This window comes from Eublepharis macularius, chromosome 13 (assembly GCF_028583425.1).
Source record: "Eublepharis macularius isolate TG4126 chromosome 13, MPM_Emac_v1.0, whole genome shotgun sequence".
Taxonomy (NCBI): Eukaryota; Metazoa; Chordata; class Lepidosauria; order Squamata; family Eublepharidae; genus Eublepharis; species Eublepharis macularius.
The window spans coordinates 39,404,761-39,431,967 of record NC_072802.1 but is presented as its reverse complement, the minus strand read 5'-3'; the positions used below and the strand labels follow the sequence as shown (position 1 = coordinate 39,431,967).

General features: G+C 48.1%; 1 protein-coding gene across 1 annotated transcript; it reads left to right on the top strand.

Annotated features, from left to right (window-relative positions):
- The first annotated feature begins 19,199 nt into the window (after positions 1–19,199).
- Positions 19,200–20,099, top strand: LOC129340934 (integrase/recombinase xerD homolog). The gene has a single exon (XM_054995829.1). It carries the CDS (start codon positions 19,200–19,202, stop codon positions 20,097–20,099), a length of 900 nt encoding a protein of 299 aa, XP_054851804.1.
- The last annotated feature ends 7,108 nt before the right edge of the window (positions 20,100–27,207 follow it).

Below are 27,207 nucleotides of genomic sequence, written 5' to 3'. Positions count from 1 at the left end.
AAAAAGGAATAACATTCTAGGAAACACTTATCAATAGCAATATATTAAAAGAGGGATAGAGTGAAAGAGAGAGGGAAGAACTGGTAAAAAGAGTGCTGAAAGTCAACCCCTGTTCGTTCAGCAATGAATGGAAGATGTCACTTCCTTCTCCATGTACAAATTTAACTTAGTATCAGAGTCTTGTGCTGATAGCTATATCCCTTCTGAACTGTGTATATGGTAGGCTTGGGAAGTTAAATATTGCAAAGTTTATTATTTTTTTACCAGCACATGCATCATTTCTGAAACATGACTGTATGTTTTAAGGCAATGGGAATACTATCTTTCAGGTAAGCACATCCTACAATTACTGATCTCATTTAGAAGATCCTAGAAGATTCATAGGAATACCAAGACCCCCATAATGAAATTTTGTAATCACACTCTGAAGAATAGCTGAACATTGGGAAGAATAGCTGAACAGTGCAAATAATTTGGGAAGGGATTGTGAATTCCTTTATTTATTTTATTTATGTCATTTATAGTCCACCTTTCTCACTGAGGCTCAAGGTGGATTATACAGTATGAGGTTAATACAATCAGTTTCAAGTAAGTCCATTTCAATACAATACCAGAAGGTAAACATATACAAGTTTAATGGACATAGCATTAGCAAGAATCCAAGACGGAGTAGAACAAAATACTGGAGCAAAACATAATCAATTCTAGGACTAACATTAGACAACTTGGAGCGCAGGTTGTATATAGGAGTACATATTTAAAGCAGCAAATAATATATAAGGCAAAAATGGTAATGAAGCCTATGATCCCCAACTCATGAGTGGAGCACCTGAGACCCCATCCCTACAATGCAGCCCTCCCATTTTAGTAAAAAGCCTTTTTGAATAGTTCGGTTTTGCATCATTTACGGAAAGCCAGGAGAGTGGGGGCTCTTCTGACTTCCTCAGGCAGGTCGTTGTACAGGATAGGGGCCACCACAGAGAAAGCCCGTGTATGGGCTGTTGCTGATGTCACTTGTGTGCAGCTTGGTACCTGCAGGAGACACTGTTCAGATGAGCGAAGCTGCCGTAGAGGAACATAGGGAGGCAGGAGGTCCTGTAGGTATGCCGGACCAAAGCCGTGAAGAACTTTGTATGTGAATTGAAGCAGGAAAGAAGCACCTTTAACTAAATTGCAAGCTCCAGCTTCTGTTATTTTAAAAACCTTGCTTGCTAATTTATGAAGTTGTTCACACAAAATCACCTTATGCATAATTGCTTTTCATTCAATAGCAAACAGAGAGTGTGACCAATATGGTCCAATTCTTGCATGCAGATATGCCAGCTGGCAAGTGTACATTACTCTCAAAATACCTGCTTACCCATGGGGTTTTAAGGAACAGCTCGGATAGAATGTCACTTCCAGAATTAGAAGTCTCTTTTCGGTCTGCCAAATCTCTAATATTTCAAGTAAACGCATTGATGGGGACAAATATTTCTGCTGGGAGGTTGTTTCCACTAGATGTTTATCGTAAGTCAATGCTGAGATCAGACATTTGGAACATTCGTCTCATCTGGCCAATCTGCCCCTCGATCATCGGGACTGACAATATGTAAGAATCAGTGGAGATGGAATGTGCTCTAAATTGCATTGACTGCAGGGAAGCAAATCCCCCCTGCTTGCTCTTAAAACAAACTGACCATTCTTTTTGTTTTCAAAAGGATCAACAGAATCCCTCAATTCCTGTTCCACCTGCTTATTTTTTGTGTGTCCAGCCACTGTAAAATGCACAAGAACAGTAAAAAAATATGATGAGTGATTTGGGCTAATCATGGATCTGTGAACAAGAGAACGATGAGGAAAGCAGGAAACAAAACCAGAAATGAGCTGCTAGCAGCTGAGAGAACATTTAGAGCAAGGAAGGAGGATTATGGGATAAAGAAAAGTTTGTTGATGAGTAAGCCAAAAGGTAGGAATATGAAAACAAATGAGGAATAAAATGCAGGCAGAGAGGAAGGACGGGTTGAACCCAGGGAAGGAAGGAAGAGAACAAGGAAGAGAAGTAACCTGCTGTTCAGTCAGGGACCTGTAGGATGACCTGGAAGTATTTATATCAAACCAAAGTCAACAATGGCTCATTATCTGCCTCAGAGAAGGAGCTGAGCAAAGTAGCACCTTTTCCACACCAAATCCCCTTTTGGAATTTAGAATGGGGAGAATTTGGAGAGAAAGAAATTAAAGAATACATTGCCCCCCCCCCTTCTGCTACTTCCTTAGTAGGCATGGTGGGCTCAGGGGCCTGCATTTTCTCTATCACTGGATATTGGCTTAGTCTCATCAGGTAAGGGAGAGCATTCTTGCTGGTTGGCTGCTGCAGGCAGCTTTGACCTAATTTGTATCTATCAGGCTAGGACAACATGCCTGTTTAAAAGGGCTGCTTCCAATAAGGGGTACAGTCTGATCACTGGCTTTGCCAACACCCTAATTTGCAGAGAATTTTTGATGAGCAAATGTTTTTTGTCTCTACACTGACCCGATTAGCACTAGCTCTTTAGATTCCCAAGCAATAAGGTTTCCCAGTCCTGCTTCGCAGGGTCCTTTTTAGTTGGAGATGCCAGGAACATTATCCCAGATTCAAATAAACGACACATGCATTGTATCCCTGACTGATTCGGACCCACCTCATCTAGATTAACTTAATTTCTCTTCTTTTGGAATGGGGTGCCTCATTTGCTCTTGACGCTAATGGGTACTGGAAATATTTATGACTGCACAATCAATGGTATCACTGTTTATGTGGTTTTTGCTTTGTCCATTAGCTTTTGCACAGCAAGCCACTTCTTCATTTTTTAGATTGTTAGAGGTTGTGTTGTCACTTTTGCTTAATGCGATTAACAGCCCAGTCCTCTTAGAAGCACGGAGCCCATTAGGAGAATGGCACTTGCCCTTCGTGCTGTGATAGAGGATTGGGATCAACCCATTTAAAATAGATATTGATAATTTTTCTACATTAGGATAAAAGCACAGCATTTTTGTGAGTGATTACTTAAAGAGTTCCAAGCTTAATGTGGTACTCCTAAATGCTGTGGCGCATCGCTATCATGGCACCATTACCCCCAGTCTAAGCAACTGCTGTGACTAGCAAGTATGGAGTTTCTAAACTATTTATTCTGCTAGACTCAGTTATTATTACCAAGTGCCACATTACAGCAATGATGATAATTAATACACTAGAGTTTGGGATATGCCACATTCTTTTTTTCTCAGTTGCGAGTAGTCAGTTGACTACCCATCTAAAACTCACCAAAGAGGGGGTGAAATTTACTAGGAGGAGGAGGAAAAAAGGAGAGAAAAGCAAGGAGGAAACTGAGGAGGCCATCAGCTGAGACTGGATCTCCAGTGTTTTTTTAAAAATAAATATGTAATTGGCATACAAAGCACTGACCGAGATAGCCCAGGAGAGCCTGATCTTGTCAGATCTCTGAAGCTAAGCAGAGTTGGCCTTGGTTAGTAATTGGATGGGAGACCTCCAACAAAGATCATGGTTGCAAATTCAGGCAATGGAAAACCACCTCTGTTAGTCTCTTGCCATGAAAGACCCAGCAGGAGTTGTCATAAGTCAACAATGAATTGATGACTTGATGGCACTTACCACCAGGCACAGGGAACTGTGGAGGGAAGAAAAGTGTAGGGTAACTGTTCCCCCCCCCCATTTGGTGTAGTGGTTAAGAGCATGGGACTCTAATCTGGAGAGCTGGGTTTGATTCCCTACTTCTCTGCTTGAAGCCAGCTGGGTGACCTTGGGCTAGTCATGGCTCTTTGGAGCTCTCTCAGCCCCACCCACCTCACAGGGTGTTTTGTTGTGACGATCATAATGACATACTTTGTAAACTGCTCTGAGTGGACATTAAGTTGTCCTGAAGGGCAGTATATAAATTGAATGTTATTATTATTATTATTATTATTTTCCCAAGATCAAAAGACTGCCTGGAGTTTCTATTTGCCTTGTTGAAGGATACAGTCAGGCAGTTTTGAGAAAATCTGAATGTTTCCTCCAATGAACCTAAGAGTAGTTTGGGGGTGGGAGAGTGGAGATGTTTGAGGTCTGGAAAGGCTTCAGAGGAAAGGATTAGCCCACCTCTCCCGGAAATATAAACTGAGCAGTATCCTACCTGTCCATGAGTGGAAGGAGTTGTTTCCCCACATTCTTCTGCATGGTTGCATCTTATTCTGACCCCTGCAAAGGTCAATCCCAGGACTGCAGGATCCACATGGAGGAACAGCCATATGGTTTGGGAGGGGAGCTGGACCAAGGAACGACAAGAAGATGAAATTGCTCCTCCTTCCTCTTCTGCCAGCCTGGTCCTGCTGACTGCAGGGATGGTTCCACCCCCTTGACTCTCCTCACTCCAGCTTTCTGGCCCTCTTGGCTTTTTCTCTGCACAGACCCTGTGGCCCAAGATCTTTCTAAGGGTCAGAAAGTGTGGCAGAGCATTGCAACCATATCTTTCTAAAAGTTTGAGCAACATTGATACTATTGTACACTGTGACTGCTTTGAGAAAAGCAATGAAATGGGGAAGATGCACTGGGCGACCCGTCAACTAGCCACATTGATTTTTTTGGTCTATAAAGAAAGAATTAATCAGCATTAGAATATACAACAACAGTTTTGGATTGGAGAACTGGATTTGGCATAATCCTCTGAATAGACTGAATGAACAATGGATCTCTAATACGTGTATTCCTCAGCATGCTGCTTTGGACCCCGTGATTGTGACAATATATGGACTAGTGCAATAATTAATTATTTATTGATGTATTTATGTACTTATTAAATATACATACAGGATGTTGTAAACACTAGCATTTTATTGTTACACAATGATTTGTTGAATGTGAACTTTACATTGTTTTCTGGAGGTTGACTTAGTGAATAACTTTGTATTTCTCGATATATGGCACAAAAATATGAATTAAACACAGTGTTGGCTTAAATGCTTTTTGGTGCTTGATTTGGATATCTTAGTTTGCTTTCATAATTTATTTTCCTAATTGATTTTATACATGGATAGCAAGATGCTGCTCACTGTGGTCCTGATTTGAATCTGATACCAGATCTGCCAGTATCTTGTCAGGTTTGATCCTGTCTATGTACATGTGACATTCCTTTGCCCTCTTCAGAGGGGTAAGGGTTGGTCATCTTGATTCCAAAGCCTGGAACCCAGAGGAGCCCTTTCTTTAACTTGGAAAAGCCTCCAGACAACCTGTGTGGAGTCCCAAGGATGTCTTATTCAAAAATAAAAGACTACTGATTAGAAATATAGAAATCTTTAGGAACGTAATCATCAAGCAAAGTAATTAAAAAGCCAATACAACCACAGCAGATCTTTAAGCAGTAAACCAATAAAGCTATCTGGTCTAACCAATACAGTTGGTACCTGGAACTAAGATTGTAATCCACCTTACAACAATTAGTTAAGCAGTAGCAAGACATTCAGGTCAGCAGCACGTAGCTTATGGCAGAGATACAGAGGATGTCACATACAATGATCCTTATAGGAAGTAAACCTGACCAAGGAAGGTAACAATAGGACTCTTGGAAAGTTACAGACTTCTAGCTACTCTGTCATCAGACTATGTTACCCAATGGAATTCCCTCCTTTAGGGAATCTTCCAGAATTATCAAATCACTTGCTTCCCTCTCCCAACTTTGAAATTAATTAGTGTCATTCTCCTGGCTGGATGACCTTGAGGAGATAACAGGGAACAAGAGCTTCTCAGACCAGGTATGTCTTGATAGCCAAACTGAGCAATTAGTTTCTAAGGGCCAAGCTACACATGACGAAAGACACTTGCCTGGCAAGTGGATTGAGTGGAGGGCAAGTGAACAGGGAGAAATACACTTGCCATTCAAGTGTCATTTGTCACTTGTAGCTTGGCCCTAAGTTAACCCTTGGAATGGGGCTCTATTGCATCATGCTATATAACTATATCTAACAACAAAGGCCCCATGTGTGGGAGGTCAAATCCACACAATAGAATGAGGGCTTCTGCAAACCTGGGGAATTTTTCAGAATTTTTTCTTTAAAAATAGGGGTTAAAAAACCTCCCACGTTTTAATATTGATATTTGTAAATGTGCTGACATTGCAAACCACAAACCACAAGAGACTGGGTATCATTTGGGTTGCTGTAGCCACTAAAAATGCGCACAAAGTGTGGGGAAGAGGCAACAGTGATGGCAAGCAGGAGAAGATGGAGTTGAGAGGGGAACCAGAACTGATGGCAAGGTGCTAAGAAGTTGGAGAATGTGATTCGGTTTCGTTTTCTCCGCCATGTCGGACGCTCCTCTTCGCTGGCTCGAGAGGAAGCGGCCGAGCACCCTGTCCGGGCGGCTGATCTGCGAAGATTAGCCCCCAAAACTCCCAGTGAGGGAGGCTGGGTCCGGGACGCTGCGGGAAGAGCCCCCTGGAATCAATGCGGGGGGTTAATTGCCCGTTTGTCCCTACGGAGGCCGGCGGACGTGTGCGGCGCCTCGAGTGCTGCCGGGCCATGAGAAACGGCAAAGAGCAGAATTAGGCGAGAGCCTACAAGTAAGCGAATTCCTTCTGTTATTACAAGCGTACGTGAAGGAGAGGTGAGATCTGAAGCCAAGAGGGCTCACTCTTCCCCTTTGCTGAGTCTCAAAATTTGGTTGGCGCCCCCCCCCCCAAAATGGCAACAAAGAAACAAAGTCCTGCCCTTGGCAAGTCAGTTTCGGCTGCCTTAAAGGGAGAATCGTTGGAGGAAATTGTACGGAGGGCGGTTGGTGAAGCTATAAAACCCTTTGTTGACAAGCTGAATGAAACAGATCAAAGGGTCGGCTTAATTGAGAGCGAAGTGAAAACCATCAAGGAAGCAGCGGGGGGGGCAGAGAAGTCTGCTCGGGAAAGTGCGTCACTCGTGAAGGCTACGAATAAAGAGCTTAAACTGGTGGAGAATCAGTTGATCGGGCTACAAGTGGAACGAACACAGACAATTTTGCGCCTCCAGAATGTGAAAGAGGAGGAAAACGAGGACTTACGGGGTCTTGTCTCGGAACTATTGGCGACACCCGCGAGGGCAACTAAAGAAGAAGTTAAAAGCGCCATTTTGGAAGCCCGTCGGGCTACTTCAAAGTATGCAATGAAGCGTCAGTTGCCGCGCGAGATCATCATCGATTTTTCATCTAAGAGGATCCGGGACACTATCCTATACAATTCATACAATGCGGATTTGGATTTCTTGGGCAACAAAATTAAGATATTGAAAGACGTCCCATTTCTAGTCCGGAAAAGACGTTTTAAGTATAAAAAGTTCGCAGCTCTTCTGAGAGAACGTGGAATAAAGTACAAATGGTTATTTCCGGAAGGAATCTGGTTCACCCATAAAGATCAAGCCTTTAAGATATTATCAGAAGATCAACTAAGGGATTTTGAGGACAGGAACCCAGAATTCCAGTGTACCAAGCAAGACGAAAAGGAGAAGTCTGAGGGGGAGGGGGAGGAAACGAGCAATGCGGCTGCAGTTGCGCAGAGAGAACTCCGTCCGGGACCCAGGAGGGGAAGAAAAATTTAACTTGAAATTAAATTGTAATTTGCATTTAGTAAGGTCAACCACTCCATCAATATAATATAAAGCTTTAACTTTTGAATAATGGCAGTATGAAGGGAAAACAGAAATGTAGTGTTTAGTGTTTAGTGTTTGTAGGGTACCTTCCCCTTTTTTCCACCCCTCCCTCCCTCTCTCTTTTTTCTTTCCTCTTTCCTATCCCTTGTGTTATTGTAGTCTTTTGTAGTTACTGTTTTGTAGGGTATGTATGTATGTAGTAGTTGTATGTTAGATATTGAAAATAAAAAATTATATAAAAAAAAAAAAAGAAGTTGGAGAATGTCATCTCCTCTCCCCTGTGATTCCTCAGGGCCCTCCACTTGACTTTATTATTTGCGAACTGCCTAAAAACTAAGGCTTAGATCCTAAGCAATCCTAAGCAGTCTTAGAGGAATCTGCTACAGGAAGGCAATTTCCCTGCCTCCCTTTCTCACTGCAGCCTTCTGGGTCCCCCAAATTGTGCTCCTATGGGCCACTAGACCCAAAGGAACAATGTGGGGGAGCAAACTGGAGTCTGCAATAATGGGCAGGCATCATCCTCCCCTCCTTTGCAGACAGAAAAACCATTCTGTTGGAGGGGCTGTGATGGTGAAATAGCACTTTAGGTGCCAAACCTTAAAACTGTATGAAGTGCTGAGAAATAGAGAAAGCCTGCCAAATGGATTTGCATTCTAACTGAGACCAAAATAAAGCATAAAAACCTAAAAGCTCATGAATGAGATGGGCCAAAAACACTTAGACACAGGCTAGTTGAAATATAAGACATATGTGTGAAAAAGAGGATCAAATGTAATGCATATTGGCTGAAGCAAAACAGCAGGACAATGTGATAAAGGAAGAGATACAGTGGTTTTTAAAGCTAGCATTGAAGAACCAGGAAGATACAATGGTGGAGGAGGAGAAAAAGGAGAGCAAATTCACTTGGACAAGGAACAGAATTTCAAATGAATGCAAAAAGGGAAAGGGAATTAGTGAGAAGAACTCAAATTGTGGTGCTGCCTGTTTGCAAGAAAAAACATTAAGGTAGGTGGCACTATGCAAAAAAGAAACAAGGTTTAAGGAAGAAATAGAGAAGGCCAACCCCCCCCCCCAGCATTAATAGAACAAAATAAGATTTTGCCAAAATAGGCAAAATCAACATAAAGGAAGGACCCCTGGTTAACAACCTTAAGTGGTAAAACTTAGCTAATGATGTCAGTGGAATTGAAAAAGAGACAAATAAAATAAAGAACTCCAAAATTTCTAGCTTAAAGAGACAGAACTAATAACAACATCACTATACCATCAAGCAAAAAGATAAAGGGACCAAAGGAAAGTGGAAGAATGTTTCTGCAGCATGATACTATTATTTGGAACACTTTTGCCAACTCGTAGCAAATGGAGCAAGTGAGCCATATGGTAAGTGTCAGGTTCTGCCATAGGTGCCACCCAGTGAGACACTGGCATGCCTGACTTCAGCCTTAAAGGACCTTCAGGGAATATGCGGGATCCCGCTCTGTGGAAGGAGGGGGGTATACCTCACCCTCACACCCTCTCAGTCCACCTGCAGGTCCCTTCAACCTGACCACTCACAGGTCCCTTCTCTCCCTGTCTCCCCCTCTCCCTCCACGCTCTTCCTCCCTCCCCCCTCCTGTGGCTGGGGTGCCTCTTTTCCCCCTTCTATTGTTGGTCCGCGCTGGCCCTGGGTGTCCGTTGGGGTGGCTGGGTAGCTGTCCCCCAACTGTCTCCCATCCCCTCTTCCTGGTAAGTCCGGAGGCTGAACCTCAGACTCTGGACAGAAAAGACTGCATAAGAAGAGGCTAAATGGTATAACATCTGCTTGGGATGCTGAAAGTCCCAAGTTAAATCCTCCACAACTCCAGTTAAGGGATTTCTGGGAGCAGGTAATGACTTTTCTCTCCAAGGAAGGGGCCAACGTCCAAACAGACCCAAAGTTCACAAGTGTTCCTGTAATCCCGGCAGTATGAAGCCAATTTAATGTACACTTAAAAAATCCACATCTTCAATTTTGAATCCAATCTTTTATTCTTCTCTTTATAGGTCAACAAGTCACAACTTTTGCCATGTCCCCCTGAAGGGAGCTCCCGGCGGGAGATTGACGTTGGTCCCTTCCTTGGAAATATTGCACAGACTTTCCCCTGTTTTTTGGTTTTCTGAATGACTTTTCTCTGCCTGAGTCTTTGGAGGACCACTGACACTTAGAGAAGGCAAGACTGAGCTAGATGTGCCACTGGTCTGACTCACAATAAAGCAGGGCCAGATGTTCATGGATCAGTAGGCTTTGGACCAATACAGGCTGTGGAAAAGTGCCACCAGCAGAAACATTTAATGTGGTGGTGGAAAGTGCTATCAATTCGTGGCTGAGTTATGGTAACCCCTGCTGGAATTTTCAAGGCAAGAAACTAACAGAGGTGGATTGCCATTGCCTGTGTCTGCATAGCAACCCTCATCTTCCTTGGAGGTCTCCCATGCAATTGTCAGAACTGTGGCTAGATAAAATCCTTACTCCAGTCTGCCTTCTGCAATTAGACAACAGTCCATTGTTTTCAAAAAGCATTTAATGAAGAAAAAGATTATTATAGTCCACTGGCCTGAATGCAATATCCAGGTTGGTACATATGCATTGTTACCAATGCTAGGCAAAGCAAGAGATACATATTAAATATCATAGCTGACCCATCCTCCCCCCACAGTTCTCATAATATTCCCTTTGAAGCTGCAAAAGCGAAAGCTTCCCCAAGGCCGGTTCTTGGTGGAACGTCGGTAGCCAAAACAATGCGGGTCTGTGAGATAGCTGCCTGGGAACCTCTGCACCTGGGGAAGAAAGCACTGAACACTGAAAGGATTAAATATGGAGTCGGTTAAGCATAGGTATACAAAAGAGCGTTCTGATCCTGACAGCAATGACTAACCAAGACTGACCCTGCTTAGCTTCCAAGATCTGATGAGATCAGGCTTGCCTGGGCAGTTAGGACAGAAATGTTTCAGGGTAGTGGTCATTTTATCTAAGGTATCTGCCAGCAGTCCTCATGATCCACCATTCTCCACATTCCACTCCCTTACTTATTTATTTATTATTTTATTTATGCCATTTATAGTCTGCCTTTCTTGCTGAGTCTCAAGGTGGATTGCACAGTATGAGATTAGTACAGTCAATTTCAAGGACATTGCCATAAACAATGCCATAGGGTAAATAAACACAAATTTTCAAAGACATAGCATTAGCAAGAATCCAATTCAGAGTTGAAGAAATGCTGAAACCAAACATAAGCAATTCGAGGGCTGACATTAGACCACATGAAGCACAGGTAGCTCATAGGAGCACATATTTAAGACACCAGGTAATACATAAGGCAACACAGTGGTGAAGTCTATGGTCTTTAACTCATTAGTGAAGCATCTGAGGGCCCCTCCCTACACTACACAAGCCTTTTTGAATAATTTGATAGTTTGCAGAAAGCTAGGAGAGTGAGGGCTCTCCTGACCTCCTCTGGCAGGCCGTTCCACAGGGTAGGGGCCGCCACAGAGAAAGCCTGTGTACAGGCCACTGTTGATTTTGCCCACATGCAGGGTGGCACCTGTAGGGGAACCCTGTTCAGATGAGCAAAGCTGCCATTTATTTATGCTTCACAATATTTTAAATGTAGTGTGATGGCTAGAGTGTCAGACTAGGATCTAGGAGACCCAGGTCTGAATCCTCACTTTGCCGTGGAAGCTTGTGTTGTGACCTTGGGACAGTCATGCACTCTCAGCCTAACCTACCTTCACAGGGTTGTTAGGAGGAAACAGTAGAGGAGAGAAGAATGACGAAAGCTACTTTGTGTCCCTGTTTGGAAGAAAGGCAGGGTATAAATGAAATAATCATAACTAAACCGTCTCTCAGCAAAAGTTATCTAGGCATTTCTCAGTAATGAAAAGTTAATTACAGTAATTAAAAATAATTACAAAAATGGTAAGCACAATGACAGTTCATAAATAAACAACAGCAAAAATGCAGCAATAAACAAAAGAAGACTAGTATGGTAACAAAAGCAATTAACAGTTAAAAAGAACTAACACAGCAATGATTAAAACAGCAGAATTAAACAAGAATGAAAAGCCATCAGCATCAGTAAAGGCAATTGCCAAATGCCCGAGAGAATCACTTGCAATGCCCAAGAGAAAGCCCTGTGCTTTCACTGGATGCCCAAAATTTAAAAGTGAATCTCTACTGTGTGTGTGTGGGGGGGGGGGGGGGGCAGAGAATTTCACAAATGAGGCATCACAACAACAATGGAGATTCAGCTGTGAGATGACTGCACTATTAGGTTCAAAGCCTATTTATCTTTCTCCAGCATATTCTTACCTCACGTTCCTCCAAGGAGCTCACAGCAGTGTACATGGTTCACCCTCCCCCATTTTAAAACAATCCTGTAAAATAAGTTAGGCTGGTAGACAACATCAGCATGCCATGGTGGAATGTGAACTTAGGTTTCCCAGATCCTAATCCAACTCTTTAACTACTGTATCATATAGAATTATTTCCTTCCCAAGATTTTAAACTGAACAGTTAGGGGGGCATCCTACTGTGTTGGTATCTAACTATTCATGTTATTGTTTTAGCTTATTAGGTGATTTTGAGGCTTTGGCCGTCTCTGAGAGGACATTACCTGGGACCTAAGTAAGTGCTGTCACACAGTGACTCAGGTCTGTGATGGGACTAGAGGCTGGGCGTTGGAAGATAAGGCTGTGATACTCCTTCTTTCCTCTTTGTTTGAGGGGAGCTCTGATTCTTGAATGCTCATACCTTTGAAATCTTCTTGGTCTCTAAGATGCAACTGGTCTTGATTCTTGCTCTTCTACTGCAGACCAACACAGCCACCCACCAGAGATAATATACCTGCAATTCTACAATCTGCAATCAGTCACCTTGATCTAATCAGGCCAACCCAACAGAGAAACCAGATTTTTGTTGTGCACTTCTATCTAAATGGAGAATGGGCTGCCTAACCAGACCCAGCAGCTGAGGCTGTGCATGCATAGCTCTTTGCCCAATCTATCTGCTTGTCTTGAAGGCAATCTGGGGCTTGTGGGAATTCATTAGTCCTTACTCCCCTTCTTGCCAAATAGCTAACTGGTAGAATTCCTGCCTCTCGGAAAGGTTTGTGTTGTTGCTTGCAAAGTCCATTGGATCAGGGCTTTCACTGCTTCACAGAATCCTTGGGAAATATCTGGTTCTTTCAAACGCAAGCCCCTGAGCTGACAGGTTGTCGCAGTTAAATGCTAAGTTGCTGTCCATGGTGCTGAACTGTCAAAGACGTTCGTGTAGTGCAGAGGGCCAGCCAAGAGTTTCTAGGATTTGGGGGAAGCCTGGCTGCGCTCCATAGAGACTGTAATGATTTTGGCCTTGCTCTTACACAGGTCTGAAAGTCTATATTTAACCATCATAACAGAGATAAAAAGCTGTAAGACAAGCACCTTATCAAATCCATCAGCAAAAATGGACTTGGTGTGATTTAATGCCAGTAATGGCATTGCTTACATTTAAAAATACATTTTTAGAACATGGTGGTAATAAACATTTTAAAAGGTCCTATTCACTTCCCATAATAGAGACTACTCTACTGCAGTAGATTTTCCCTGACAGTAGCTGTATTTCTCCTGTTAGATTTATTGGGATGAGGAAAATTGCTCTTGTGAATAGTGGTAATATAGACATACACTATTACTATAGCAAAAGGTGATATTAATTCATGGCCTTCATCCCTCTTTCCCTGAGGCTCTTGACACAAGAAAATGACTATCAGAATTTTTAAAATGAATCTCTGAAACTGAGCCTAGATTCACCACCAGGCAAAAATACTAATGCTTAGTTTAAATCAGGTGGCCTCTGTGTATGCTTCATATCTGTAGATGCCTGAGTCTGAGAATTGTCCATATATGCTGCATGGCATAAGGAAAACAAACTATGTTTGCAATTCAGAATAAATTACTAAGAAGCCATACAAAATCCACCACATAATCAAACAATTGAACTGTTAAGTGTTTTTTAAAAAACCACATAACTTCCACAATGCTAACAAATGTTCATTATTAGCACTATTACCACAGCACAAAGCACTTTGAAAGAGCTGGTTCTTATAGACTTTTCTGAAGTCTAAAAGTGGGAGATCTTGCATATACTCCCAAGGAAGACTATTTGAGAGGAGGGATGGTCAGAGAAAAAGCTCAATTTCTGGTCAAAGCCAGATAGACCACTCTCCATGGAGGGATGGTCTGAGAGATTCCTGGACTTAGCAGTGTGTGGTCCCTCAGACAAGTGGGTCCCAGGTCATGAAAGGCTTTAAAGGTAATAATAAGCACCTTGAACCAAATGCAGAAACAATCTGGAAGCCAGAACAAGTGTGTAAAAATTAATGTTACATGCTCAAATTCCCCAGCTCTGTAAGAAAGTGGGCAGTTACCTGGAAATAAAGACTCTTTGCCATGGCCTGAACTTACTTTTCAGAATGCAGTTGAAGATCTAACAGCATCCTGAAGCTTTTCATACATTTGGACAAAGGTAATTTCAGGCCACCCCAAAGAGGAAAGTCAGTCCACCTCTGTGTTGTCTGGAGAATGGTACCATTTGAATCTACATAAAGTGATCCAGTTTGACTACATTGGAGGGGACTAACTTTATGATACACCTTCTCTTTTCTCAAATGAAATGGTAAACCACAGTTGCAGCTGCCAGACTACTAGTTTATGCTAGTATGTATTCCATCTCTAGTAACTTGGGGAGGGCATTTCAGTTACCTTTTATATCATCTGTATTGTAGACTTTCCAAACAGCTGTGTTTTCCAAAGAGAGATAAATGAATTGTTGGAACAAATGTGTTAGAAATCTCAAGAAAGAAAATGTATAGTAATGTCCTTATACAAATCTTTAGTGTGGCTTCATTTGGAATTCTATGTATTGTTCTGGTTGCTGCATCTCAGAACAGATATCGAAGAGCAGAGGTTGGGCGGCCTTATGAGGCAAAGCTAAAGTTTCTGAGGCCTTTTAGTTTAGAAAGAAAAGTCAGCTGAGGAGTGACGTGACAGAGATCTACAAAGTAAGCATGGTGCAGACAGAATAGATAGAAACTTTTCTCCCTAGAGAATACTAGAACTAGATAATAATACTAGAAACTGTGGTCAACTCATGGAACTGACTGGCAATAGATTTAATAGAAACAAAAGAAAGTAGTACTTGTGGAACTCACTGCTACAAGATGTGATGGTCACTGACATGGCTGGGTATAAAAGGCAGTTGGACAGTATGACATAGTGGTTACAATGTTGGACTAGGATCTGGGAGGCCCAGATGTGAATCTTTTCTATTCCATGGAAGCTTGTTGGTCAACTTTGGGCCATTCACACTCTTGGCCTAACCAAAATCACAGGGTTATTGTGAGGATAAAATGGAGGAGGGGAACAGTGAGATCTGCTTTGGGTCCCTATTGAGGAGGAAGGCTGCATATAAAAGAAGTAAATAAAAGAAATGTATGGAGAATAAGTCTGTCATTGGCTATTAACTGTGACAGCCAATTGGAACCTCCAGGTTCAGACGCTGAATGCCTCTGGTGGCCAGATGCTGGGGGGCAGTCAACAAGCGAGGGCTGTGGTCTCTGTTTGTGAGCTTTCCCGTGACATCTGATTGGCCACTGCTGGAAATAGGATGCTGGAGTAGATGGACCATTGGTCTGATCCAACAAGGCTATTCTTATGTTCTTAAAAACAGGGGCGACCAGACTTACCTGGCGCCCGGTTGCCGCCGGCGGGCCGGGAGGGAGACGGGGAGCAGGCAACGGCTGGGCGCCGGCTCGCCCAGGACGCCCGGGCGGGCCGGCGCCCAATCGGATTCAAATCCGGGGCCGGCCAATCACAGCGGCCCTGGCCGGCCCTGGGGGGGCGGGGATTGGCCGCGGACCTTGGGTCCGCGGTTTTCTCTCTGGTCCGGCAGCAGGGTATTTACCCAGATGCCGTCCCCGCCCACCTCACTTCTCCTCGGTCTGCGGTCGAAGCAGCAGCAGCAGCAGCAAGAGACGGAGGCGGCGGCGGCGAACGACGGCGAACGAGCATCAGCGGAGAAGACGAGGAGAAGAGAGCGGCGGCAGAGAAGAGCTGCAGGAAGGGCACGCAGGGCGAGGTCTAGCTGAGCCTCGGCCCCCGTGCTTTGCCGCAGCTGGAGGCGAGCTCCGGACGCCGGGAAGCAGCCGAGCGGCGACGAGCACGTGCGGGGAGGGTTAGCTGAACCTCAGCCCCCCCCCCTGTGCCTCAGCCAGGCGGCGCGGCTGCGGAGGCGCGGCTCGGCAGCGGAGGCTTTGCTGTCTCCTCTCCCCCTCATTCCCGATACAGGGGGCATCGCTCCTTCCCCCCCTTTTTCTTCTCGCCCTTCCCCCGTTTTGGGCAGGGAAAGCGGGCTTCTAGGGCTCATGGCCCCACCAGGGAAGCAGGCTGGGGGGAAGAAGGGCACCCGGGGGGGTCACAAGGCATCGAGGGGGGGGCGCGCACCCCCGCCCAGGCCCCCAGCGGCAGCCCCCAAAGCCAGCAGGGGCGGCAAGCCAAGGCCCGCTCGGGGCAAGGCGGCTGGCAGTGGCACTACTGCGCCCCGTGCTCCCAGACAATCGGGGGGTCAACCTGGGGCTCGCACCAGCCAAGACCCTGGTCTTGGGCGGGGGGATAGAGCAGCCATTAAGCCGGCCTCTTCTGCAGCCAGGCCCCTGCGGCAGGGCAAGGCAAGGGGTGCGAGAAGTGCTGTGGAGGGGGGCTCTGAGTGGGATGCCAACCCCTCTACCCTCCAAAACATCAGCCGGGCATTGGAGGCCCTGTCGGCCAGGGTTGAAAATCTGGGGAACTCCGGGCCCGTGGCAGCCGCCACAGCCGCGCAGCCCATGGAGGTCCCCCAACGGAAGGGGAGCAACAAGGCGAAGAGAGGTGGGGCGCGAGCCAGGTATCATGACTCACGCTCCCCCTCATCCAGCCCAGAGCGCTCCTCCAGCAGGCGTCGCAGGAGGTCAGCCAAGAGGAGGAGGACAGGCCGCGTGAAGGGAGGCCACCGTCGGCATCATGAGGATTCAGACAGCGACTGGACCACAGGTGAGTCCTCGTCCTCGGACGACGGGGATCAGGATGGGAGCTATTGGGAGGTGGCTTCTGGCGTTCCTGGTCTCCCCGACTGGGCCCAGCGCCGGCGGGCCAGGGGCGGTCACGGGGAGGGAGACCCCCGGGAGGTCTGGGGGGCCAATGACTCCCCCCCACCCATCTCGTCCTTCACGGATAACGAGGACCCCCCCGGCATTCACCTCCCCCGCAAGGTCCGGGAACGCATATTGGACGGGTTTTATTTAGATGTCCTTACCCTGCTAAGGCCGGAGGCAGAGGATGGAAGGTCTGCCCCCTCGTCCAAGCGGGAGAAAAAAGGGGCAAAAAAGGAGGCCGCCGAGCGCACCTTTTCCAACTGGCTGGAGGGCTTCACAGTTTATCTAGGGGTGGTCCAGGCTGCCTACCCTGACAGGGGGTGGCACCTCACCAATCACTTGGGGAACGTGCTTCGGGCCCGGGCTTTGGCGGGGGACTCGGCGGCCTTGGATTATGACGAGGCCTTTAGGAAGCGCGCCTCCCATAACCCCCGCACGCGGTGGGACCTCATCAACCAGAAGCTATGGCTCTGGTTGGTGGGCCCCCACATGAAAGGCAGAGGGGAGGGCTCCCGCCCCGGCCGCTGGCCCCCTCGCAGGGACAGGGGGAGGGGCCTATGCTGGGAATACAACCAAGGGAGATGCCAGCGGCCTAGGTGCCATTTCGAGCACAACTGCGATGCCTGTGGGGGCGCCCACGCCCGCCCCGCCTGCCCGCATGGGTCCGCCGCGGCCCAGCCCTTTCGAGGTGGCCGGCCCTCCGGGAGCAACGCTCGCAGGGAAGGAGGGTCCGGAACTGCAGCCTCCCAACCTGCCGGCGGTGGGAACTAGCCCCTCGTGCGAGCTTCCCGGCCTTGCCCGCACACCTATCAGGCTGTGGGCCTTGATTCCCCTGTTGGCGCGATACCCCAATAGACAGGCCGCCAATTTTCTGAGGGAGGGCTTTGCGCGTGGGTTCCGCATCCCCTCCTTGGGCCCCCGGGTGGCTACCTCTGCGGGCAATCTAAAATCGGCCAGGGAGCTGCCCCACGTGGTGGCTGCAAAAATTGCCAAAGAGGTCGCGGCGGGCCGGGTGGCAGGTCCTTTTCCCAGCCCCCCCTTGCCTAACCTCAGGGTTTCCCCTCTGGGGGTGGTGCCCAAGAAAACCCCGGGTGAGTACCGCCTCATACACCACCTCTCCTACCCGCGGGGCTCCTCGGTAAATGAGGCCATCCCGCCAGAGCTCTGCTCAGTCAGGTATGCATCTTTCGACCATGCGGTCAGGTTAGTCAGGGCCTGCGGGCGGGGTGCCCTTATGGCAAAATGCGACGTCCAGTCAGCGTTCCGCTTGCTACCGGTCCACCCTGACGACCAGTGCCTGTTAGGGTTTAAATTCCAGGGCATGTGGTACGTGGACAAGGCCATGCCGATGGGATGTTCCGTAGCCTGCTCAGCCTTTGAGACCTTCAGCACATTCCTGGAATGGGCTGCCAAGGAGCGCATGGGGGCCCCCTTTATCACGCATTATCTCGATGACTTTATGATCGTGGCTCCGCCTAACAACGCGGCATGCGCCGAGCGGCTGTGTACCTTTCAGGCGATGGCGGCGGAGTTGGGGGTCCCCCTCGCCCCGGAAAAGACGGAGGGCCCGGCGTCCCGCCTCACCTACTTGGGCATTGAGCTGGACTTGGCGGCGGGGCTGTCACGGCTTCCTTCGGACAAGCTCAGGCGCCTTCAGGAGCTGATCGCGGGGACGCTGGCCCGGGAGAAATGCACCCTTAGGGAGCTTCAGTCTATTATCGGTCACCTCAATTTTGCTTGCAGGGTAGTGTCCCCGGGGCGGGCCTTCTGTGCGCGGCTCTCCGGGGCTTGCCGGGGGGTGGTCGCCCCCCACCACCACATTCGCCTCACCAAGGGGATCAAGGCAGACTTGGAGGTCTGGCTGCGTTTCTTGTCCACGTTTAATGGGGTTTCCCTCTGGCAGGATCCCCTCGACCTGGGGACCGCGCTCCAGGTCCACTCCGATGCTGCTGGCAGCCTGGGTTTCGGGGTATACTTCAGGGGCCGCTGGTGCGCCCAGCGCTGGCCATCCTCATGGGAGGGGTCAGGGGTCTTGCGGGATCTCACATTCCTCGAGTTTTTTCCCATCCTGGTGGCCGTCTCCATCTGGGGAGAGGTCCTACGGGATCGGCGGGTGGTGTTCTGGTGCGACAACCAGGCCACCGTCCGGGTCATCAATAAGCAGTCCTCTCGCTCTGAGCGGGTCATGCAGCTGGTTCGCCGTTTCGTCCTGGTTTGTCTGGCAGCTAACGTTACCTTCTCGGCCCGGCACGTAGCAGGTGTGGACAACGGCCTGGCAGACGCATTGTCTCGATTCCAGATGGAGAGGTTCTTTGCGCTGGCTCCAGAGGCTCAACGTACCCCCGACCCATTTCCGGAGGAGCTATGGCGGGCTGGAGAGATATCGTGATGCAGGGAGTACTCGCTTCTGTGGCCCCTACCACGCTCAAGTCCTACGCGGCAGCGGTTGAGCGTTTTCGGGGCTTCACGTGGGGGGCGGGGGCCGGGGCGTTTCGGCCCCCCTCTCAGGAGGAGGTGCTGCGGTACCTGGCTCATCTGCGGGCCCTGGGGCGGGCCCCCCGCTCCATGCGGCATGACTTGGCGGCTGTGTCCTTCTTCTGCAAAGCGCTAGGTTTCCCTGACCCATGCTGCGGTTTCATCCCTCGCAGGGCCATAGAGGGCTGGGCCAGGCTGGTCCCTCCCCTTCCAGACAGGAGGCGGCCCATTTCCCTATCCATCCTGCGCCGCATCTTAAGGGTGCTACCTGACCTTTGCTGGTCCTCCTTCGAGGTGCAGCTATTCCGCACCGCTTTCTCCTTGGCCTTCTTCGGGGCCCTCAGAGTGAGCGAGCTGGTGGCGGGTTCTCGGGCGGACACGAACGGCAGGGCACTGTCTTTCACAGACGTGGCCTGGTCCCCCCGACAGGTGCTCATTACTATCCGCCATTCCAAAACAGACCAACGCGGGAAAGGGGCCGCCATTTGCCTACGGGCCTCCCGGCAGGGGCCGGTGTGCCCAGTGCGGGCGGTGGGGGCCTACTTGCGTGTCCGTCCCTCCCGGCAGGGCCCTTTCCTCATCCACGGGGATCTCTCTCCCCTCACCCGCTATCAGTTCGCGTCCCTCCTGCGGGCCTGCCTGGGGTCGGCGGGGTTCCCCCCCTCCGAGTTCGGCACCCATTCCTTCCGCATTGGAGCCGCCACGGAGGCAGCCAACCTCGGGTTGCCGGACAAGGCCATCATGGCCGTGGGGTGCTGGCGGTCCCGGGCCTTTCACTCTTACATCCGCCCGCAGTGGGCGACCGGGCACTGACGTGGTGGTTGTTCATTTGGTCTTTCCACAGGGCCAAGAAGGTCAGTTTGGATCTGCGGGCACAGCATCGTCCATTGGGCCGGGAAGTATGCGGCGTCATCGGGCTGGGGATGCCACCTGGGCTTGGAAGATCGCCTGCAGATCCACTGGATGGGAGTACGGGGCATGCTGTGGGACTCCCTCCTCCCGATGCTGGTTCGCCAGGCCCGCCGGCTCGGCCCCCCCGATGCGTTCATCATTCAACTGGGGGAGAACGACTTGGGCAAACGCGAGGGGCCGGATCTTCAGCGGGCCATGTGCGCTGACCTGGATCGCCTGCAAGGACTTTTCCCTCGGGCGGCCTTGTTCTGGTCGGACTTACTCCAGAGGCGGGTCTGGCGCGGGGCACGGTGCCCCAAGAAAGTTGATGGCATCAGGCAGAGGGTCGCTCGGGCTATGCGTCGCCACGTTGAGGAAGTCGGCGGTCGTTTCATCGCGCACTGGGACATTTCTCACAGCATCGCCCCCCTTTTCGCCCCCGATGGTGTCCATCTGGCCAGTTGGGGGCAGGACATTTGGCTCCAGGATCTCCGGGATGGCTTGTTGGACTGGTGCCAGCAGTAGGAGTGTTGGCGGGAGCCACAGGTGGCTCTGGTGGCGGTGGGCATTGGGTCAGATCCCTTTTGGGGGGAGCCGGGCTCCTCCGCCCCAGGCTCCCCCTTAAGGGGATTCCCTTAAGGAATCTTGGGAGTGAGGCATGGGGATGCATGCCCAGCTCGGGGGCTGCCACGGCATCCTCACTCCCAGGTGGCAGGGGAATCACCCAGGGGTGTACACCCAGGTGATCTCCCCTTAAATGTCACTCCTTGGGGTCCCTCCCCCAGCCTGGGTCTGGGGGGGTTGAGGCTCATCGGCTGTCAGGCGGGGCAGCCGATGCTTTTGGCGGATCTGACCCACATGCTGCGCCAATGCTCCTTGTGTTCTGCTGTTAATAAAGTTGTGGCCATGTTTTACCCAAATCTTCGTGTGGTCTCGGTCTGTTGCGGGTTCCCCTGCTCCCTCCACTCGGCCTAGGCGGTAAACAGGGGCGACCAGACTTACCTGGCGCCCGGTTGCCGCCGGCGGGCCGGGAGGGAGACGGGGAGCAGGCAACGGCTGGGCGCCGGCTCGCCCAGGACGCCCGGGCGGGCCGGCGCCCAATCGGATTCAAATCCGGGGCCGGCCAATCACAGCGGCCCTGGCCGGCCCTGGGGGGGCGGGGATTGGCCGCGGACCTTGGGTCTGCGGTTTTCTCTCTGGTCCGGCAGCAGGGTATTTACCCAGCTGCCGTCCCCGCCCACCTCACTTCTCCTCGGTCTGCGGTCTCCCACCCACCACTCCCTTTGCTTCAGGTTTTGCTTTTGTCACAACTTTGGGCGGTGGGCATTGGGTCAGATCCCTTTTGGGGGGAGCCGGGGGCCTCCGCCCCAGGCCCCCCCTTAAGGGGATTCCCTTAAGGAATCTTGGGAGTGAGGCATGGGGATGCATGCCCAGCTCGGGGGCTGCCACGGCATCCTCACTCCCAGGTGGCAGGGGAATCACCCAGGGGTGTACACCCAGGTGATCTCCCCTTAAATGTCACTCCTTGGGGTCCCTCCCCCAGCCTGGGTCTGGGGGGGGGTTGAGGCTCATCGGCTGTCAGGCGGGGCAGCCGATGCTTTTGGCGGATCTGACCCACATGCTGCGCCAATACTCCTTGTGTTCTGCTGTTAATAAAGTTGTGGCCATGTTTTACCCAAATCTTCGTGTGGTCTCGGTCTGTTGCGGGTTCCCCTGCTCCCTCCACTCGGCCTAGGCGGTAAACAGTTTGGAAGTGAGCTGGTGGGGGGGAATGGATGCAAAGTACCATTCAACAGAATGGACACTCAAAAGCAAAGATTTCTTTATTTAACAGCCACCTGGCTGATTCTGTATGCTGGCAAATAGTGTACCCAGTATGTGTCTGCCAAATAATTTCAGGCACTTTTGCTTCCATTTACCCGGTTTCTGATTTGCTTGAGCTATTACAGAGCTGTAAATAAAACGTTATCTTTCCAATTCTTCTGCACACTTCAATTTTTTTTTTGTATAAAACATGCCTCCTTGGGCGCTTGTCTCTTATCACAATTCCATAAATGTGTTTCTGTCTTTGGGTCACAAAACGCTTACTTTGAAAATCAGTAGTAATGTACCTGTTGTTAGAAATCTGCTGTTTCTACTTCTCCCCTTTTATTTTTTTGTCTTTTTAATTATAGATCTATTGGTAGCTTTTCATTTATCTCAGAGGTTCAGAACATTGCTTGTAGTCCCTGCTTTCACCTTTGATTAATTTTCCTTTCACAAAATGTCAGTTTGAATGTTAGAAAGCACAAGTCACTGAAATCTTTTTTCCCTGGGTTTTGGAGACATACCCTTATGTCACTCAGGCAAATAATTCCATCATTGCAACTAGGCAACACATACATTTAGTAGCCTGATTGCCCACATGTATCTATCTTAGTCAACAGTCTTAAAGAAAAAGGATCTCCTCTCCTTATAAAAACCTGCAGACCAGCTTCAATTGTCCAAGCAGTTCCTGCCCTTGGTGCCGGCTACCTTCCCCCAGAGATTCAACTGTGACTGGTAATGTATTATCTTATTTGGTTGTTGTTGCATGTGGATGTAAACCATCTGGGTTCTTAAAGAGAAAGTTTGGTTATCGGTATTTTAAATACCAATAAAATAAAACTCATTTATCTGTGGATCTGGCCCAAATAAGCAGTAGCCCTATAGATCCAAAACCAGGAAATGGTGGATGACAGCAGCAGGGTCAATGTCTATGACAGCGAAGCTTGCCAGTGCAGCTAAGGTACCATGCCAAAAAGGTGGCTGGGCAAACTTAGGCAGAAGTGGGAACCATATTCTCATAGTAACGAAGTTAGTTGTCCCCCCCAACAGAGATGGACCAGATACCTCACGAGAGGTAGTTGAGTCAGAACAGGCCAGCAATGATTTCTGTTAGAAGCTCCCATAGTGGCACAGGGATGAATGCTTAAATATGGTAGAGTCCCTTGTTTGGAAACACTTACATATGGTTTGTTAGTGTGCAGTAGAGGAGTGGGTAATGCAGACATTGATTTTCACTTACAGCGTGTAATCCACCTTGGATCTTAGTGAGAAAGATGGACCATAAACATAAATAAATAAATAAATAAATAAATAAATAAATAAATAAATAAATAAATAAATAAATAAATAAATAAATAAATAAATAAATAAATAAATGATCTGCATTGGGAAGATGATCACTGGTCCATTAAATATAAAGAGGTAGTCCCGGGGACTCTGTCATGATAGCTTACTGGACCACAGATTATTCATTTACTGAATGCTGGTGAGAAATCTTCACAAATCACACTTGTTATGTGATGTACAGGCAAAGAACCTCTAACTAGTCCCTTTGTGGTATGCTTTGAAGTGGAAATGCATTCTTCCTTCTAACTTTCAACTCCAAGTAACTGTAATTGGGCTTAGGGAAGTTAAACAGTACATGTAATGCCATAATTAAAACCAAGGTAGCATCTTTTAAAAATTAATTTAAAATAATTTCTCCCTTATTATGATACACTGATTAAACACAATACAAATCTCATTTAAACTGCCTTTTATTCAGTAACAATGCCAGGCAGTAATTGACTTGTGTTTGATCTATGCTCTCTTGAAATTAAAAAAAGAACAAAGACTATTAGATTAAAAAAGTAAATAGCACAAGAAGTATATATTTCTGCCATTGTCTTTGAAACACCAATGCCTTGTAAAACATTGTTTAATATTCCTGAGATGCATTTTGCTATTTCTGCTGACTGACTGCCATTGTCTTTAATGTTAATTCATTAGGGACAACTTTGGTGTAGTTTAACATTCAAGGTGTTAAATACAATTGACATCCTCATTGGGTTATAAAGAGGTTAGACCCATTGAGAAGTAATAGGTTTTAATTACATAAGATAAATCAGATCCTGGTAACACCAATGAATCAGTTGCTTCTTTGCATTGCTAGCTACCTTTTAACCTTGGATGAATTTAAAAAAGAGTATGTTGAAGATGCTGCTCAAGAAAACCTTCAGGGCATAATAATCATACATCATTCCTTTTCAGATTGGGGCCATAAGAATGTCAGACTGGAGAGACCTGGATGAAGCTCAGTGTGTAATCTTGGGCCAGTCATTCTCCCTCAGTATAACCTGCCTCACAGGATTGTTGTGAGAATAAAATAGGTTGGCCATGTATGGTGTCCTGAGATTCAGGGAGGAAGAGAAGGATAAAACGTAATAGATTTTATTTAGGAAAATGTATACCTCATCTTTCTACAAAAAGTTCATTCAAAGTAGCATACAAAAATTAGGATTGGGGAAGCAGAAGACAAGAAGATTCTAGACTCTCAACAAATGTTCGATGGAGAATGATCTCAGTTTCTGTGTGTGAAAAAGAATTCACGAGTTCATCGCTCCCTGTTTGTGCTCAAGGTGGCAGCAGCAACTTCACTCCCCACAGCCTCTTTGCACGCCACAATGCAAGAGTGAAGGCAGGAAAGTGTTGCCCTCATTCTGAATTGGCCCTATGATGATGTCTCAAAGTCGTTGCTGAGTGAAGGCAGTGATTCCTGCCCTCATTCTACAATCATGACACTGCACTAAAGGGAAATAAAAGTGCCTAGCAGCTGCAATGAGCTTGTGGTGGCCAGCGGCAAACAAGGCAAACAATAGGGCAAAATGTTGTGGATTGTGTGGGGGTGGGAGGGGGGGAACAATGCTGAGTCTGGCAACACTGGCAGCTGTGGTGGTTCTGGGGGGTAGCAGTGGTGATAATGTTCAGGTGGGTCAAGGCAGTAGCAGGGATGGGGAATCGCATCCCCCCAGCTTTGCTTCCTCCTTCCAAAAGATCTTTCCATGTTTCTTTCCCCCTTCCCACAGCCCCTTCTCTCCCCCTTCCCAAAGTTCATTCTCTACTTCTTCCCCCCAAAGATGCTTGTATGCCCCCGCCCAAATGCCTTTCCATGATAGGCTCCCCACCCATCCAGAAACTCTTTCTCACCCTCTTCCTCCCCCCATCTTGCCTCTTTCCTTATTTTTGTTGCCTCCAGGCCTTTGTTAGCCTTCTCCACCTGCTGGCCTCCTCTGTCTGTTGCAGAGTGGTGGCAGCAGCCAGAAGTGAAGTGCATGCCACCATTCTGCTGGTGTTCTGGTGCTCCCCCTGGCCAGGCATGTTATTTTCAGTCTGGGTCTTGTGGGCCACTCCAGTTTTGTAGTACAGAGGTTAATCACTCCTGTACGCAGACCACTTTCTTGTTTTTTTTTTAATGCCCCCCATGCATATATCTAACTTTTAAAACTTCAAGTTCCCCAAGGTTACAGAAGCCCGTGGTCTGTTCTGAAGTAAGCCTGATCAATATAAGCATCTAGACACTCAGGGCCACTTCAAAATTAGATATCTGATTGTTTGCCCTGTTTGCAATCCTCCTTAATAAAACTGGCTGTAGACAAAGGCTGTGGGAGGGAGGGGTTGTTTAAAAGGCCAATTTTCATTTTCCTCTTGCTCCCTGGTCCTGATCCAGTTTGAGATCTGCATACTTGGGAACTGAATTTCCAGTGGGATGTTTGCAAGCATCTTAACTATTTATCCTCATGGGAGACTCAAACCCACTCCAAGTCAGAGTTGCCATTCTCCCACCAGGGATGGGGGATCCCCAGATCCCATCCTCCCCCTCCCCCGCAGCCACTTACCTGGATGGCAGGAGGTGCGCTCCCTGGGGTGCTCCCTCCCCATGCAGTGCAGCATGCCCCTGGGCAGGGGGCACGCTCCCATGCCATGAGAGCAGGCAGTGGCGGCGGCAGCAAAAGCAGTCCACTCTTGCTGCCACCACTGCCGCTGCCTCTCACCACCATGGCCTCTGTGTGCCAAATGAGAGTGGGCCGCAGTGAGAGCGAGCAGCAGCAAGAGTGAGCAGCCACGGTAGGAGTGAGAGCAGGCAGCAGCAACAAGGCGTCCCCTTTGACCCAGGGGCACCCTTTGACCCTGCATGATGACATCACTCACGGAAGTGACATTATCATACGAGCCAGGAGTGTGTGCACAGCGCACGTGCAAAGAAAGGAAACTGGGGTAAGTACTGGCTCCCAATCCCCTGCCAGGAGACTACAGGGACCTGGGGATCCCCTGTCAAGGGACTCCAGGTCCCTGGCAACCCTTCTCCAAATACTGGGAGTTAGGCCCTGAATGTCGTGATTGAGTAGGAATCTGACCCTGAGGATCCAAGATTCTAATCAGACATTCTAACCACGTCACAATGCCTTTCTACTATGATCTTAAGGGTTTAACTATTTTATGTCTGTGAACCATGTGTTTTATTTCTGTAAACTGGCTTAGGTTAGGTCCACTGCTTGGGAAAGGTCATCTATAAACACTTTAGTAACATTGAGTATAAATGGGCAATATTCACAGTGGAGGGTGGTAAGCAGTGGGGTACCGCAGGGCTCAGTATTGGCTCCAGTGCTTTTTAACTTGTTCATTAATGATTTGGAGTTGGGAGTAAGCTGTGAAGTGGCTAAGTTTGCAGATGACACTAAATTGTTCAGGGTGGTGAGAAGCAGGGAGGATTGTGAAGCACTCCAAAGAGACCTGTTGAGGCTGGGTGGGTGGGCGTCAATGTGGCAAATGAGGTTCAATGTGGCCAAGTGCAAAGTAATGCACATTGGGGCCAAAAATCCCAAATATAAATACACAGTAATGGGGTCCAAAGTGGCAGAAACTGACCAAAAGAGGGATGGAGTCGTGGTAGATAACTCACTGAAAATGTCGATACAGTGTGCAATGGCAATAAAAAAGGCCAGCACTATGCTGGGGATTATTAGGAAGGGAATTGAAAACAAATCAGCTAGTATAATGACCCTGTATAAATCAATGGTATGGCCTCATTTGGAATACTGTGTACAATTCTGGTCACCACATGGCTCAAAAAAATATTATAGCACTGGGAAAAGCGCAGAAAAGGGCAACTAGAATGATTAAAGGGATGGAACACTTCCCCTATGAAGAAAGGTTAAATCACTTGGGGCACTTTAGCTTGGAGAAA